We start from the raw sequence: 14,249 nt of genomic DNA, 5'->3' as shown, positions 1-14,249 counted from the left end.
GACCCAAACAATTTTCTAACAATTGCGGTTCATTGTTCAGTTTCTTTTTGGTGCGACTTTTATTATAACCGCTTTCAGATTATCCTGAAACACTTCAAGTGATTGTGTTTTTCTTATCCTCACCTTTGACCGTTTAATGCAATTGTCCAAGAGAACATCTGGAAGCTCCTGCAGTGAAATCTTCATTGGTTTTCCTAATGACCAGGACATTTACAGGACGTTTCACAAGTAATTCTTTTTGATATTAATATATAAAATCTTGATTTAAGCACCCCCATAAAAACAATTACTTCACACATCCAGCAGCAGACATGTATTAATCTATACAACAGAAGCATTACGACTCAGTTTAACTCGTAAATGTGACTTAATGGGTTTTTGTTTTAGTTTAACAGCAAAGACCTAGCATTGTCAAATTTCACATTATTCAACATTTTATTGGTATCTTTCAACCCAGATGAAGTAAAAACCTTTCAGGCACTAATATTCAAAAGAATTGGAATATCCAGAACCATCGTCAAATAAAAGGTCATTTCTAACTCTACCATTTGGGTTTTCTCCCCTGCGATGTTTACTATAGAGAACATATAGGAGAGGGCTTCTGGCTTCATTCTCAACATTAAAAATACTTACCCTGTTACTTTCTTAGCATTTCTATATTTTATTAAAGCTGCCGAAAAATGCATCAACACTGCAAAACTTTAAACGCATCTGAACAAGTTTGCACATACTACCACTGCAAAACATACCATTTATTTAACGTACGAGAAGTGAGACACGGCTCCTACTGCAACACTTTCGGGTATGCGGGTGGACGTGATGACGTCACACTATTAGTATATGGATAATTTGGGATTCTGTAGTAGGAAAAAAAAAATAAAAAAAAAATAGGAAGGGTGGACAAAAACCCACATTCCTTTAATAGTTTCAGCATTTCACATCATTTTAATTTGCATTTTATAGTTGTTTTTTTTTTCATTCCTGTTGCACTTCAAATCTAGAATATTCTGAAAACGTGCACAAAAAAAGGTTTTAGGTTCTCCTTTACAAAATAAAAATTTTAACCAAGCAAACTGAGAAAAGAGGAAACTAGTGTTACTTCTAGAATGATCCTTCTAGTTGATTAATCAGTCACACCATATAAACAATGAGTCAGTTTGGAATCCTTTGCAGGCTCCCCACCCCAATAGGTTAAAAAAAATATTCTCTCTGTTTTAAAAGAAATATTAATCAACTTATCACATCAGTAATATTTATCAATTTTTTCTTTTTTTTTTCAGAAACGTCTGATACGCTCTTGCCCATCCCGCTATCAAAATGGCCTTCGGCTTCAGGGGGGAAAATAGTAAACAGGAATGACAAGATATGACATTTGACCAGAAATCATACAAATACACTGCAGCCTTCAATCTGACTGAAATACTTCACAAATTGGGTGACAGGGTACGTAACAGGGGGGGGGGGGGGAACAAAAAGACAAAAGAACCAGGAAACGCGTAATGGAGCATGTCTACATAAACACATCTGAAACTCGGAAAGAGACCGTTCCCTGGATATAAATTAAAATAAATAGACAAATTTGTATGGTACACTGAAAAAAAGCTGTGAACTAAGTTTGTGTTATTAGCTCCCCCATAGGTTTTGTAAGAAAAATCTCTTACAAAAATCTTATCTTTAAAAAAAAGTTGTCTTATCAGATTATCAGAAGTACTTTTTAAATCATATTGTGTACAACAGGATATGTTGAAAACCAAAATGTTAAAAACTATACGCAAAAGGGATTTTTAAAAACATGTCCATGAAATAAATAAATAAAATACCTATGCATATTAACTTCCAGAAAATATATTTATGAAGCACAGCCTGCATGGGTGAGGACAAAAGCTGGGTTGAGAATACTTGGTTGCTTTTTTTTGTTTGTTTTTGCAGAAAGTGAGTGCGCACACGTGTTTGTGTGCGTGTACGTGTGTGTGTAATTATGTATGTATAGGTAGCGGGGGTGGGGGTAACTGGCTAATGGAGATATGGCAGCGTACGAGAAGCTCAGTTTGTGGCCAGTCCTGTTGCCTCAGAAGAAAGTCTGTAAGAGAAAGCAGGGCAACATTTAGCCATCTTACACCAATGAAACTGAAACAAACAGACATTGTGATTGGCGTGCTACACTCTAAATGTACTAAATAGAGGCCAACTGGTTCATTGGCTTTGCCGATTAATTGGCATTGATATTTAATTGCTGGAACCATCAGCTAAAATCCATACCAGTAGTTTTTCCAGGTAGCGTCCTTTGCAGGAGCAGCTTCCGTTTCACTGTGCCACATTTACATTATAATTAATAATTCATTAATTATACAATTACATTTGTAATATAATTTCACATATTTCATTTAGCACATGATTCAGTACTGTTAATTTTAGTTTTTTATTAATATATTTTACATAGTGTTATGTCTAATCCAGTATCCATTTGAAAAACTATTGTTTGATTAATCAGTTAACAGCAAACACGATCTAGCCTAGCTATTGGTATCAAATACGATCGACCTCCAATACTGAATGCTCTGTTTGGGCAAGATTGAAAAGCATGCTGTGAAGGTGGGAGCTCACCAAACTCTGCATCCTATTTATTAAAAAAAGCAGCACAACACTCAAAGGAAAGTACTTCCTCACTATCTGCCATTTTGCATAAGCAACAGACGCTGTGAATAACAGGAGAAAAATCTCACCCCAAAAGCACTGCCAATTTTGCTTTCTTGGCGCGCAGCCATGAAAGGCTTAGACATTGTTGAGATTCAAACACGTACTTACCGGGCAAAACAATTTTCTGTTGTGCCACTCTGAAGCCTAATTTAAATTACGTCTGTTCAGCCTGTTTACTATTAATGGACCAATTAGTTAAGACCATTGCTTGCTGGTTATTATAAAATACATAATGAAGTAAGCAGACACTTTGTGCATGCATGTTACCTAGCATTGATGAGGTATTCAGCCAAGCTGATGCTGGCTGGGGAGCCAGTGATGGTGACTTGGCGGTCATTGGAGCCTTCAACAGGATTGGCGATCTTAATCTGAGCTCCTGACATCTGGCGAATCTCATTTATCTTGGCACCTTGACGGCCAATGATGCAGCCAATCAACTGCAAGGAAAAAAAAAAAAAAAGAAAAAAAAGAAAAAAAAGAATTGAAATCGCATCCATCAGGATCAAGCCTTTAAACACTATTTAATATGGTCACAGACACACAAACTCACGTCATTTGGAATGGTTAGTTCATGAGAGCCGGTTTGTGTGGTGGCATCCATGCCAGCTAGAAGAAACAAAAATACAGCATTAATAATAAATTTGAAAGTACAGTAGAGTACAATACATCTCAGCTCAACAGATGATTCCTCTGACGAACACACCAAAAATTGTACACTGCTCTAGAAACGAGTCTGTCTTTCAAGTTTCACGCAAAACCATTAAACCAGTGCAAAATTACAGCTGCGTGAGAAGTTGTTCCATCAAAAAATGTTTAGACTGGCATGTGCCAACCAAATTGTTTATACCCATATCCAACTTTTTTTTTTTAATCGTGGTTCAAAATTGTTTCTAAGCTGTTTCACCAAACATCCTGTGGTTTTCATTTTTTGCATCTCGCATTAAAAGGTTGTTCTAATTTAGCAAGCGTCTGCTGGATGATGGTACCACTAACCTATTTTATGATTTGCTCACTGTAACTAACACTGCTCACGAGCATATCTGATTTGTGATCATTGTTCAAGTTAATCGAATCACAATTATTCGCCCACATGCTAGTAGTGTTTTATAACGCTAACATACCCAGGTTCTGAGAAAGACACATCGACACTGGGAGTTGGGACGGTGGACGGTTTTATGGCAGTCAGATATTAAGCTCATGGTGCGGGGGTGAGGGTGGGGGGCTGTTGGCACAGTCACTAGCCTGAGCCTTTACAAGGTGCTGACACAGCAGAGCGCAGAGCATTCAATCCTGTTTCGTTTAATTTTTAGAGCTGATTTATTCCAAGCGGTACAAATTGGTAAAATGCTCAGAGTTAAAAAAAATTAATAAATAAATAAAACGGGTTTCATGTTATTTTATTACTGCTGAATTTTAGTACTGCAGCTTCAAAAATGCCTCTAAGCAAACTGAAAGGCACAAAGCACATTTGTGTGTGTGTGTGTGTGTGTGTATATATAAAAATAAAAATCTCAGCACAACATATTTGAACAGCATGTGCATTGGAGCACAACAGAACATGTAATAGAGTACAACATTAAAAACGCCAGATTAGTTTTACATCAATGAAGCTAACTTATCTATTGCCTACTCTACCTGCAGTGAAGAGCAATAAATCTCTCACTATAAATGTAGTGACAGCCCTATGACTGCCATTTTTCACGTGTCCTCTTCCTACTGGTCAGCATGGTGAATGAGCTGCTCCTGGGTGTCAGTTTCCTTTCTAGCCTAGCATTTCCTGTAGGGTTATTCATATTTAGATTCACATTTTAAAACCGTTGGTGTCCTTAAAGACCACTAGTACTAACTAAAGACTTATATATTAATACATGTTACCTTCACATGAGGCTGAGGCAGGAGAGTTGCAGTTGGAGCCAGAAGATGATTGAGACATAGTAAATACAGCACATTGATTGAGCTAGTAGGCGTGTTTTGCTTGCAAATATTTCATTATATTACTAGTGCTGCCTTCTTAGTTCACCATTACACTACTGTGTGTGTGTGTGTGTGTGTGTATATATATATATATATATATATATATAGCACCAGAAACTGGTGCCGCTTAGTTTTGTAATGCGAGCCCACTTTTGGACGGTTCAACATTGCCGCTACAACTGACCGTCAAACACACCGCACGTCGAGCAAACGTCGACCGCGTGAAGACATTCAGATACAGACAACGACAAACAGCAGCTTCAAATTTGCCATTAACACCGAATTATATAGAGATAAAACAATGCGAGTATTGATAAGAGAATCAGTCGTCCTGAAGCTCATTGGTAGTCTGGTATTGACCCAACTACAAACGGTCCAAAAAATACCGGTTCTCATTACCAATCCCTACTTACAAATATTCTCTTACAACAAATATTTAAGAAATAATGATGAGAAAAACCTCACACATGATTAATACTCTATGATAACAGTCAAACTCAACTGGCAATTCCATATATGATTAATGAACAGATGAATGCATGCTACAGAAGGAAGTTGTTGTAAAATCAAGCATGGAGGGAAGCAGTTGAGACGTGCCACACATGCACTGATTTTACACCGAATATAAGCAATTCGTTTATGACCACCACTGTTTTAATAGATTGGGACTGATGGATTGTTTTAGCCAGCAGCAGAGGCTTAACCGTTTAATCACATTGCATTTGATACTCTCCTACTTCTAAATACATATGCATGTATACATTGTAAACATGATATTTTCTCTGTAAGTACTCACCAGTGAATCCCTGGCTACTTGGAGCCAAAGGAAACGGACTTTGCTGCATCGCCAATTGGTGAAGTTTTGTGAGCTGTAAAGAGAAAAATGTTTTTTTTTTTATCCTGACTTGCAGACTAAAACCACCATATCTTTCGACTCACTCAAGTCTTTTCTAATATACAAAATATATTAAACATTTTTCTTACATCAGGTTGGGGAATGGCATGCTGTCCCTGCACCGCATATGCCTTAAAAGAAAAGGAAAAAAAAAAGAAAATTTTGTTCTGTAGATTATAACTAATATAAAAAATATTGCATAATTTCTGCACAACAGCAACACTAACCTGTCCTCCAGCAAAGATAACAGGCGAACCTGAGGGTTTGGGTCGATAAGGGATGGTGACACCTTTGGGAGGAGACTAAAGAGAGTGTGTGAAGTATTTCATGATTTGTCAGAAAACAAATATAAGTCATCAGTTACAGTAATGGGTGTGAATTTTTTTTAACGGCACAGATTTATTTTGTAATTATCGGTTTTCTGCCGTTCTTTTCGTTCGTAGGTTAACCATAGATTTTATTTATATATATATATATATATATATATATATATATATATATATATATATATATATATAAAATTTACAAATAAAAAAAATAAAATAAAAAAAAATAAAAGTCTTTACCTCCAGCATGACAACACAGATCTGTTTGACACACTCAATGATGGAAAGCGGTGTCCCAGCAATGGTAATGGCTCTTTCAGTAGAGTTAGGTAGCATGTCTCCTGCCACCTGTACCTGAGCTCCCGTTGACTTTTTATAGACAGAAAATGGTCATCTATTAGTTATGGATAACATCAATGCACCAAGTCTATATGAAAAGGTACAAAAATGCTGAAGGTAGTTTTAAGTCTTTATTTATATATTATATAAACAAGCTTACACTTACCTCTCGAATCTCTTTGATCTTGCAGCCACCTTTACCGATAAGAGACCCACACTGGCTAGCCGGCACTACAATGCGCAGTGTGACGGGAGGCTTTGAGGTGGCTGTACTATTAGACATTGAGCTGCTAATGTCCTGAAAATTTACCACGGAACAAAAGAAAAGTCTTATTAAAAAAATAAAAAATAAAAGGACTGGAAGTGGCATATGCAAAAGTGAGTCTCCTACTTTATGTACTATTTACCAGTACTGAGGCAAAAGCAGCCATCATTTTTATCTCATGTTTTCTTAATGCACATTATGACCAAAATGCAAAACAGAGCCATTAGGCGCAACGCCCACATTTACTTTAATGTACACATTTCTCACTCCACTAAGCTTATTCTTTTATTTTTATTTTAACTGGCTAATTAACAGTAAAAGACATGTGTCTTGCTGAACAAATGCATGATGATCCTCTGAAAAGTTTTCAATATTCACTTGAAAATGAAAGGATATGCAACATCAATTGTGAATGGCTTCATCCTATAAAAATGACTTTCACAATGTCAGTGTAGCCAAATTTATGTTTACCCTGAAAATACTGAATATAGAATTATAAAGGGCTAAGGTCCAGCCAGAAATTTTTATCTTCATGAATGGAACAAAATGCCAGATGACCGTCTAATCTGTGTATCTAATTTCAGTAAAGTGGGATTTAACAAAGCGAAAGCCACCTGTGGAATTATTGTACAGCTTACATAAATAAAGTCACATTTAAATGTAGCTTACGCATCGTTTTATCGTTTCATATGCAGGTTTTTTACAGGTTTTTGCTTTTAATGGTATAACAGCTCTTACTCTGTGAATTTGGCAAATGCAAACATCAATAGATGTGTAGAATTTGAAGTGATTAAAATGTACCTCTTCGAGTTTATCAATGATCATGGAGAAGGCTTTAAAAATGGCAGTGGTGGGTCCTGCCAGGGTGATGATGCGCTCTGGGCAGTTCCCTTCCGAGATGTTGATGCGAGCTCCACTCTGAACAGGACATGTGAAGTGCGAGTGAGCAAATTATAAACAGTAATTTAAATGGAAATATTAAATGAATACAATAACTTTTTTATGTAAATGTCTGTGACATCAGCGTAAAAGAAATACAAGGAAATAATCAGAATGATTTGAATTAACCAGAATGATTACCTCTTCTCGCATCTTCTTCACCGATTCACCTTTCTATATGGGGGGGAAGAATAAAATTTCAATTAAAAGTGACAGCCATACAATAAGCATATAGAGGATAAAGCATTTAAGGCTTAACATCACAGAAGGCGAAATAAATAAAAATCTCTCGCACAAGCATAGCTTTGTCATTCTTGCTCTCTTGAGGAGAAAATAAACGTTTATCAGGGTTTTTCTTTAAAGGTGGTAGCTCAAATCAAATTTTATTTGTCACATTACACATAAATCCAGGGTACGACATGCAGTGAAATGCTTTAGCTGAGGGTACAGACCTTTCCAATGATGCTGCCAACCTCTTTACCATGCATAAGCAGCCTGATGGTGAGAGTGACATTGAGTCCACCTTCAATCACGCTGGAGTCCATCCCTGTGCTTTGGAGATATACCTGGTTCACTGTATGCTCTTTGGTCACCACTATTGAACCTGTCACAAACACACATGACCAGAACATTCAGGACTGGGAACCTTCGCAAATTGACACTAGTAAAATTAGCATTTGCTTATTCATCATATTTAAAATGGGAATTGTTTCCAGACAGGGCAGCAACAACAAATAGTAAAGAGTACCAGCAAGCAGGTAACACATTCCCATGCTGTTTTAAAGCTTAAGCATTAATTCCACTAAGAATTTGTTTGCTAGGTAGTAATTACCAGTTGTAAAGAAGCCAACTAACTGTTGCATTAGTAATCAGCTTGTCTACATTTTATGGTACAGTCATTACAAACGCGCGCGCACGCACGCACGCACGCACACACACACACACACACACACACACACACACACACCAGGATAAACAAAACATTAACTATGCAAACAGTAACAAAAGAGCAGTGAGCCACAATTTAATCATTCGGTTAAAAAAAAAACTAACTGAACTGTGTTTTTCCCCTCTCACTAGTTCAGATAGGCTATTAATAGTAACTGTCCTTTTGCCAAGAAGCCTCGTCTTCAAACTCCATCAGCTTCACAGGAGATGCAAAAACAATTTGGATATTTTTTGTTACATAGACTACATAATGGTTTAGAGGCCTGTATGTTTGCAAGCACAAAAAGGAGGAGCGGAGGAGGAGGAGAATGCTGAAAAGCAGTAGGCAGTAAACCGATCATAATCAAGCTACAGCAAGTCACATGTATATCTGTAAATGATGGAACTAGACATTGAATATCTGCCATTTAAACACAGCCTGTATAAAACCTACTGGTACACGAGTCCCTAATGACTCATTATATAAAATATATAATTTCAACCAATTCCAGACATGAAACAGGCTAAAATGATGCATTCGCTGTACATCTTTATTTCTGTTCATTTCTCTGCATTTGTCAAACACAAGTACGAGCTGCCAGCAATTAAGCAACAATTAGTCGCAGTAGGTAATGATAAGTGATTGCTTCATATTAGACGGGCTTTGCCCCCTCTCCCCTCTACTAACAGAGATGTGACAATCTTGTCATATCAATTTCTCAGTCGAAGTCGTCAGGCTCGAACTGGCAGGAAATTCTACCACACACCAGCTCAGACACATCCATCCTATAAAGTAACAGTTAGACACTGTTGCAAATGTCCTGGACAGCTTAACACAAAGCTACGGGCGTCACAACAAACAAGCATTTTCCAGTCAACTGCCTTTCAGCTAGACAGTGCTCAATAATCAGCCTCAAAGGCACATGGCAGCCTGAGGACATTGTGTAAACTCACTAAACAGACCGGCATGCTGACTGATGGAACAAAGCAGCCTTTCTCCATCAACAAGGTCTTGAGTGTTAACTCGCATACTAGCAATCGCAGTGCAGCTTGCCATCATATACCAAACAGGGGGAGATTTCAAAACATAGAATAAACAGAATGTAGAGGACACATCCCTTTTGCATCCAATATGTAAACATGACTGAAAACAAAGTCAGAGGTGCCAACACTGTGAATAAGAAAACCCAAACAGTGTCAGGTAAATGTTACCTAATTACAGCAGAAAAAAATACTGCCAGTTTGTCTTGGCTTAATTAATCAAAAACAAATTCTGGAATGCTGCAGAACTGAAGTCGGGGCTAAAAATAAATGTGTTGTTAGCGGTAACTACGCTCATCATAGGCTAGAACTCGTGTTATATAATCGAAGCATGTGCCGTGTTAAAACAGTAGCGGGCGTGCTTGTTTAATTCCTTAGAGCAATGCCCCAATAAACTACACAACAACTCGTTATGAATTAATCCTCTTACATATCCGTTAAAGAAGTCATTAACAATATCTGCCATATAAGGGAGGATAAACAACAATACAACAATCTGAAGCTGGTCTAACCTAAAGCTGCATACATAGTGTTTCACAATTAAACTAGAAAACCTGATATCAAACGTGCATTTCAAAGCTTTCCTCCAACACCACGTTCAAATTCAGCCCAGCCGGAAGCAGCAATCTGAGGAAACAGCAGGCCAAATCTCACGGAAACTGAAAGTTAAACATTGTTAAATTGCCACCCAACTTCACCTGCATACAGTCAGATTCTGACATCAGAGCCTACATTCCATCTAGCTGGTGGTGTTTTAGTGTGGGGAATGTTTTCTTCGCACAATTTGGGTCGGTTAATACCGGATAAACATTACTTGATTGTGTATCTGAGAACCGTGGCTAATTACATACGCCCCTTATGCTAGAATTCACCAGTATGATAACAGCTAATTTAAGCAGCATCATAAATGTACAGTGGACAAACAATTTTGTAACACAATCATTGAAACATGAACAGGTCTGTCTACTTTTGCCAGTGTGGAGAAAGACAAGACAAAGGAATCACCAGTGGTGTGTTACATTGATAACCCCTTCAGGTTCTTGTTCATTAATGACTTTGCCTTTTGCTCCTGTTAACAACCCTCAGTGATGAAAAGCACAAAACCCCACAAACTCAAACCTTTCATTTTAGAGACTTGCTCTAATCACTTAGAACAGCTGATTAAAGTCAAACCTGAAGCTATAAAGTTCATTCAATCAGTTCGGGGGTTACGGGGAGCATCAGCAGTTCAACTCTATATATAGAAATGTAATTTTTTTCAAGCATACATTTGAAAAAAGTGCACAGCACATACAGCTACTGCACGCTCAGAACACTCGAGGCTCATCAGCGGTTTACAGCAGGTTTACGACACTCAATCTAATCTTTGATTGCGACAGTTCCCACGCTACTCGTTTGTTCTTTTAAACAGCTCTCCATTGCATCGAGTCCTGCAACCTAATTTTATTTTATATATATATATATATATATATATATATCCGCTTTTGCCACTTATGGCCAAACAGCCAGAAAGGGTAGAAAAAGTTAAATGTTATGGAGAAATGTATGGGCTGAAAAAGATGATGGATCTAAATAAAAAAAAAAAAAAAAAAAACTCTACCTGCATGATTTATCTACCAAAGGAATATATACTTTTTTTGTTGCTTGTATCGGGTGCATCCCGTTTTAATTAGAATATAAAAAGCTTACAGATGATTGACCATTTGTAACTTTTAAGAAATGATATTGGAGGCGTTAATATAAAACCAAAGAGACACAGAGGCTGATTGATTTAACTGACTGGGGTCTGTATATAGAAATATAGCACGTGTCGATGTAAACTACTTGCTGACTTGCACAAGTCATTCTCTGTTGAGGGAAGTCAACCACACCACCAGAAGGGCTGATCCATTTTATTATAATACTGAGTGAAGTTTGCTGGTTGACCCCTTTCGGAGGGGCAAGAGAATAAGTCAACAGAAATGCAGACAGAATAAATAGTGAAATGTAGAAATGCAGACTGGCCATTAATCATTCATTCATTCTCAGAAAACACTATCCTGGTCAGGGCCACAGTCAGGCACTAATCCTGGGAGCACTGGGTACAAGGTGTGGGCATTCACCCCAGAAAGGATTCCAGTCTATTGCAGGGCACCACCACTACTCGGGGCAATTCAGCACAGCCAATCTTCCTATAAGGTTGTTTTTGGGAAGAGGGTGGAAAGCAGAGTACCCGTGGAAACCTACCCAAAGACAGGCACAACATATGAAACGTACCCAGAGAAAATCATGTGCTCAGGCTCAAACCCCAGAGCTGTTAAGAACCAGTTTTACCTACTGCACCACAGCACCACCTGGGCTGCAAGGTGCAAGTATTGACCCCAAATGGGATTCCAGCCTAATGCAGGGCACCACATTCACCACTGGGGGCATTTCAACATAGTGAAACATTACAGGCTTGTTTTAGGAAAGATGGAGGAACACAGAGTACCTGTGGAAACCTACTCAAAGACAGGGTCAACATGTGAAACCTGTGCACTGAGAGTAACCTGAGCTCAGGATCAAACCCTGGAGCTGTGAAACGAGAGTTCTACCCACTGCACCACAGCGCCGCCCTGGCTGCAAATAACCTGAAGTGAAATAAGACGGGATAACGATGTTTATAAGTGCAAGACTTTTAATATGCTTGTACTAAAAAAAAAATAATCAAAATGCCAATGAGGGCACACAGAGGTGGATATTTAACTCATTCAAACTATCCTAGCTAGGTTTTACCAAACTGAAACTAACTTGCTTTAGTGCATTTATTAATTTAGTGATTTATAGCAGTGGGATAATGGTGATAAATATTTGTTAAACACGTACACAAGATGGCTGCTGTGGTCATTTCGCACCACGCTTGTGCACGGAAATTGTGGGGCTGGAGTAACAGCACCACGTGACACCGCCCCCCCCCAACCCCCACATTACCAAACAAACACCGCGTTTCAACGCAGTTAAGTTCATCCACAGCGCACAATGCACAAGCACTAAACCTCTTCTAATTACAGTTTGCGTCCGAGTTTCCCCCCCAAAAGTTGCACAAGATGGCCGCTACCGCGCGTCTCCTGTGGTCGTTCAGCGCCACGCTCGTGCACGTCCTCGGAAACGGGGGTGGGGGACACACGCGACACCCCCCTCCAGCTGCATAAACAAACCAACATGGCGTCGTGCATTGCATAATTAAGTTCATATTGACTGATAAATACTAAACATTTTCTAATCAATCAAGTGCTTTTAAAAAAGTTGTTTCTAGCACTAGTCCAGCAGCTGATGGCAATCACGTACACGGAAGTCCGTTTTACACAAGAAAACGAGGTGGCGCGTGAAATCCATGTCTGACTTCCACATTTTTTTTTAATATCTACTCTCTTTCCTGTGTCCCCCAAACCTCCAGATATAAACTCTTTATGTCCCTGCTCATGTAAATGCTACTCATGTACCATAAACGAGCAGTCTAATATTTAATATTTTGTATTTACTGTGTATACCCCCCGCGCATGGCGCTAACTGAGGAGTTATGGATGTCGCGTCCTCACAATCGCGTTTCTAAACGAGGCTCAGATCCCCGGATGTTTATTTTCCTTTACGAAAAATACTAAACTAAATATGTTAAAGGAGAGGGGGCGGAGTGGTTACCTAGATATCTTTTAGAATATTAAATGTATATATATATAAAAAACAAGAATAGACCAAAACGAGGGAAAGTTTCCTTCATCAGCGCGGCCATCTCGCATGGCGCAAAATGGCAATAATACGTCATAACGTAAAGCCGTACCCAGGCAGCACTAACACTGCCCCCCTCCTTCCACCCAATGCTACCCGCTTTCTGATATCAGTCCGGGAAATAAACCGGGTTAGAAATTTTGCTCAGGAACTCTGAGAAACGAATAGGAAAGAAAATGGTTATTTTTTTTTAGATCTACACAAGTACAACTTGCTAGTTCACTATTAGCAGTTTTACCTGTCATACGCGCATCTTAGCTTAGCAACTCGACCACTAGCTAGTAGCCTCGAACCAGACTAGCCGTTTATAAAAAAAAAAAAAAAGAAAATATTTCATGTTTCTCAGAAGCGAAACCCGTAACCCGATATAAACCACCGATCAGCAACAATATTAGTTAAAAAACGAAAAACGTGAGCGTGTTAGCCTGATAGCAAGGTTAGCTGGGATCCGCAAAGGCCTAGTGAGCATACGCACGCTGGAGTCGATGATCTTCATTGCTCTTGCTGTAGTTCTACAATCTAAAACCGCACACACGACGATTTGTCAAAACAAATGGATATTTACATACCTGTTCCAACCCTGGAGATGAGTTCAGGGGAGGGGTAGGGTTTATAGGGTAAAAAGGGGGAAAGGTTCGGGAGGGAATTTAGAGAGGATTCGGGGAAGAGGGAAGACACACAATTGCGTGATGAGACTCCACTCTGAGCGTACAAAGACAACGCAACGCGCTCCAATCAACTTTCACCCATGACCACGACTTCCGCCCAGAGTCCCGCCTCTTCCTCTTCTTTGTCCCTCTTTTTCCTGCTTGAGAGGAGGGAGGAGAGCAGAGCACGCGGGCATGTCGCCTCCAGCAGGACACCACGCAACACACCACTAAACATATCATCCGGGAGACATTTAAACTCCTTTAAAATGTTACAACTAATTTCTTGACTCAATTTTCTCGTGATCAGTATTACATTTTTTTGTGTATTCGGGATAAGAGCATGTTCAAGAGGCAGCATCAAGAATAATAACCATAACCATTTGTGGCAGCGCGCGCGCGTCGTTATGACTTCCATAAAAACACAGTTTCATCACCACTAATGGATTTTATTA

The 14,249-nt window shown here is 38.8% G+C and overlaps 1 protein-coding gene across 2 annotated transcripts; it reads right to left on the bottom strand.

The window, feature by feature from the left end:
• Window positions 1–897: 897 nt before the first annotated feature.
• Window positions 898–13,913, bottom strand: pcbp2 (poly(rC) binding protein 2). Of its 2 annotated transcripts, XM_046871208.1 has the most exons (12): window positions 13,717–13,909; window positions 7,888–8,039; window positions 7,577–7,609; window positions 7,298–7,414; window positions 6,398–6,529; window positions 6,133–6,261; window positions 5,794–5,868; window positions 5,656–5,697; window positions 5,468–5,540; window positions 3,248–3,303; window positions 2,965–3,134; window positions 898–2,080 (listed from the first exon to the last, which is right to left on the bottom strand). In XM_046871208.1, exons 2-12 carry the CDS (start codon window positions 7,978–7,980, stop codon window positions 2,044–2,046), a joined length of 957 nt encoding a protein of 318 aa, XP_046727164.1. In that variant the 5' UTR covers window positions 7,981–8,039; window positions 13,717–13,909; the 3' UTR covers window positions 898–2,043. The 2 variants fall into 2 exon arrangements, with proteins under 2 accessions (XP_046727164.1, XP_046727163.1); XM_046871207.1 differs by having other exon boundaries at window positions 5,656–5,868; window positions 13,717–13,913.
• Between the last annotated feature and the right edge of the window lie 336 nt (window positions 13,914–14,249).

This window comes from Silurus meridionalis, chromosome 17 (assembly GCF_014805685.1).
Source record: "Silurus meridionalis isolate SWU-2019-XX chromosome 17, ASM1480568v1, whole genome shotgun sequence".
Classification (NCBI taxonomy): Eukaryota; Metazoa; Chordata; class Actinopteri; order Siluriformes; family Siluridae; genus Silurus; species Silurus meridionalis.
The sequence above is the reverse complement of the archived record's forward strand: the minus strand, read 5'-3'. Positions and strand labels throughout refer to the sequence as shown.

Coding starts and splice junctions, on each gene's coding strand:
- pcbp2 (XM_046871207.1), bottom strand. CDS start 7,980: ATGGACTCCAGCGTGATTGAAGGTGGACTCAATGTCACTCTCACCATC. Junction 7,415..7,576: donor TGAAGAAGATGCGAGAAGAG/GTAATCATTCTG, acceptor TGTCCTGTTCAG/AGTGGAGCTCGCATCAACAT. Junction 6,530..7,297: donor TCATTGATAAACTCGAAGAG/GTACATTTTAAT, acceptor GTAAATTTTCAG/GACATTAGCAGCTCAATGTC.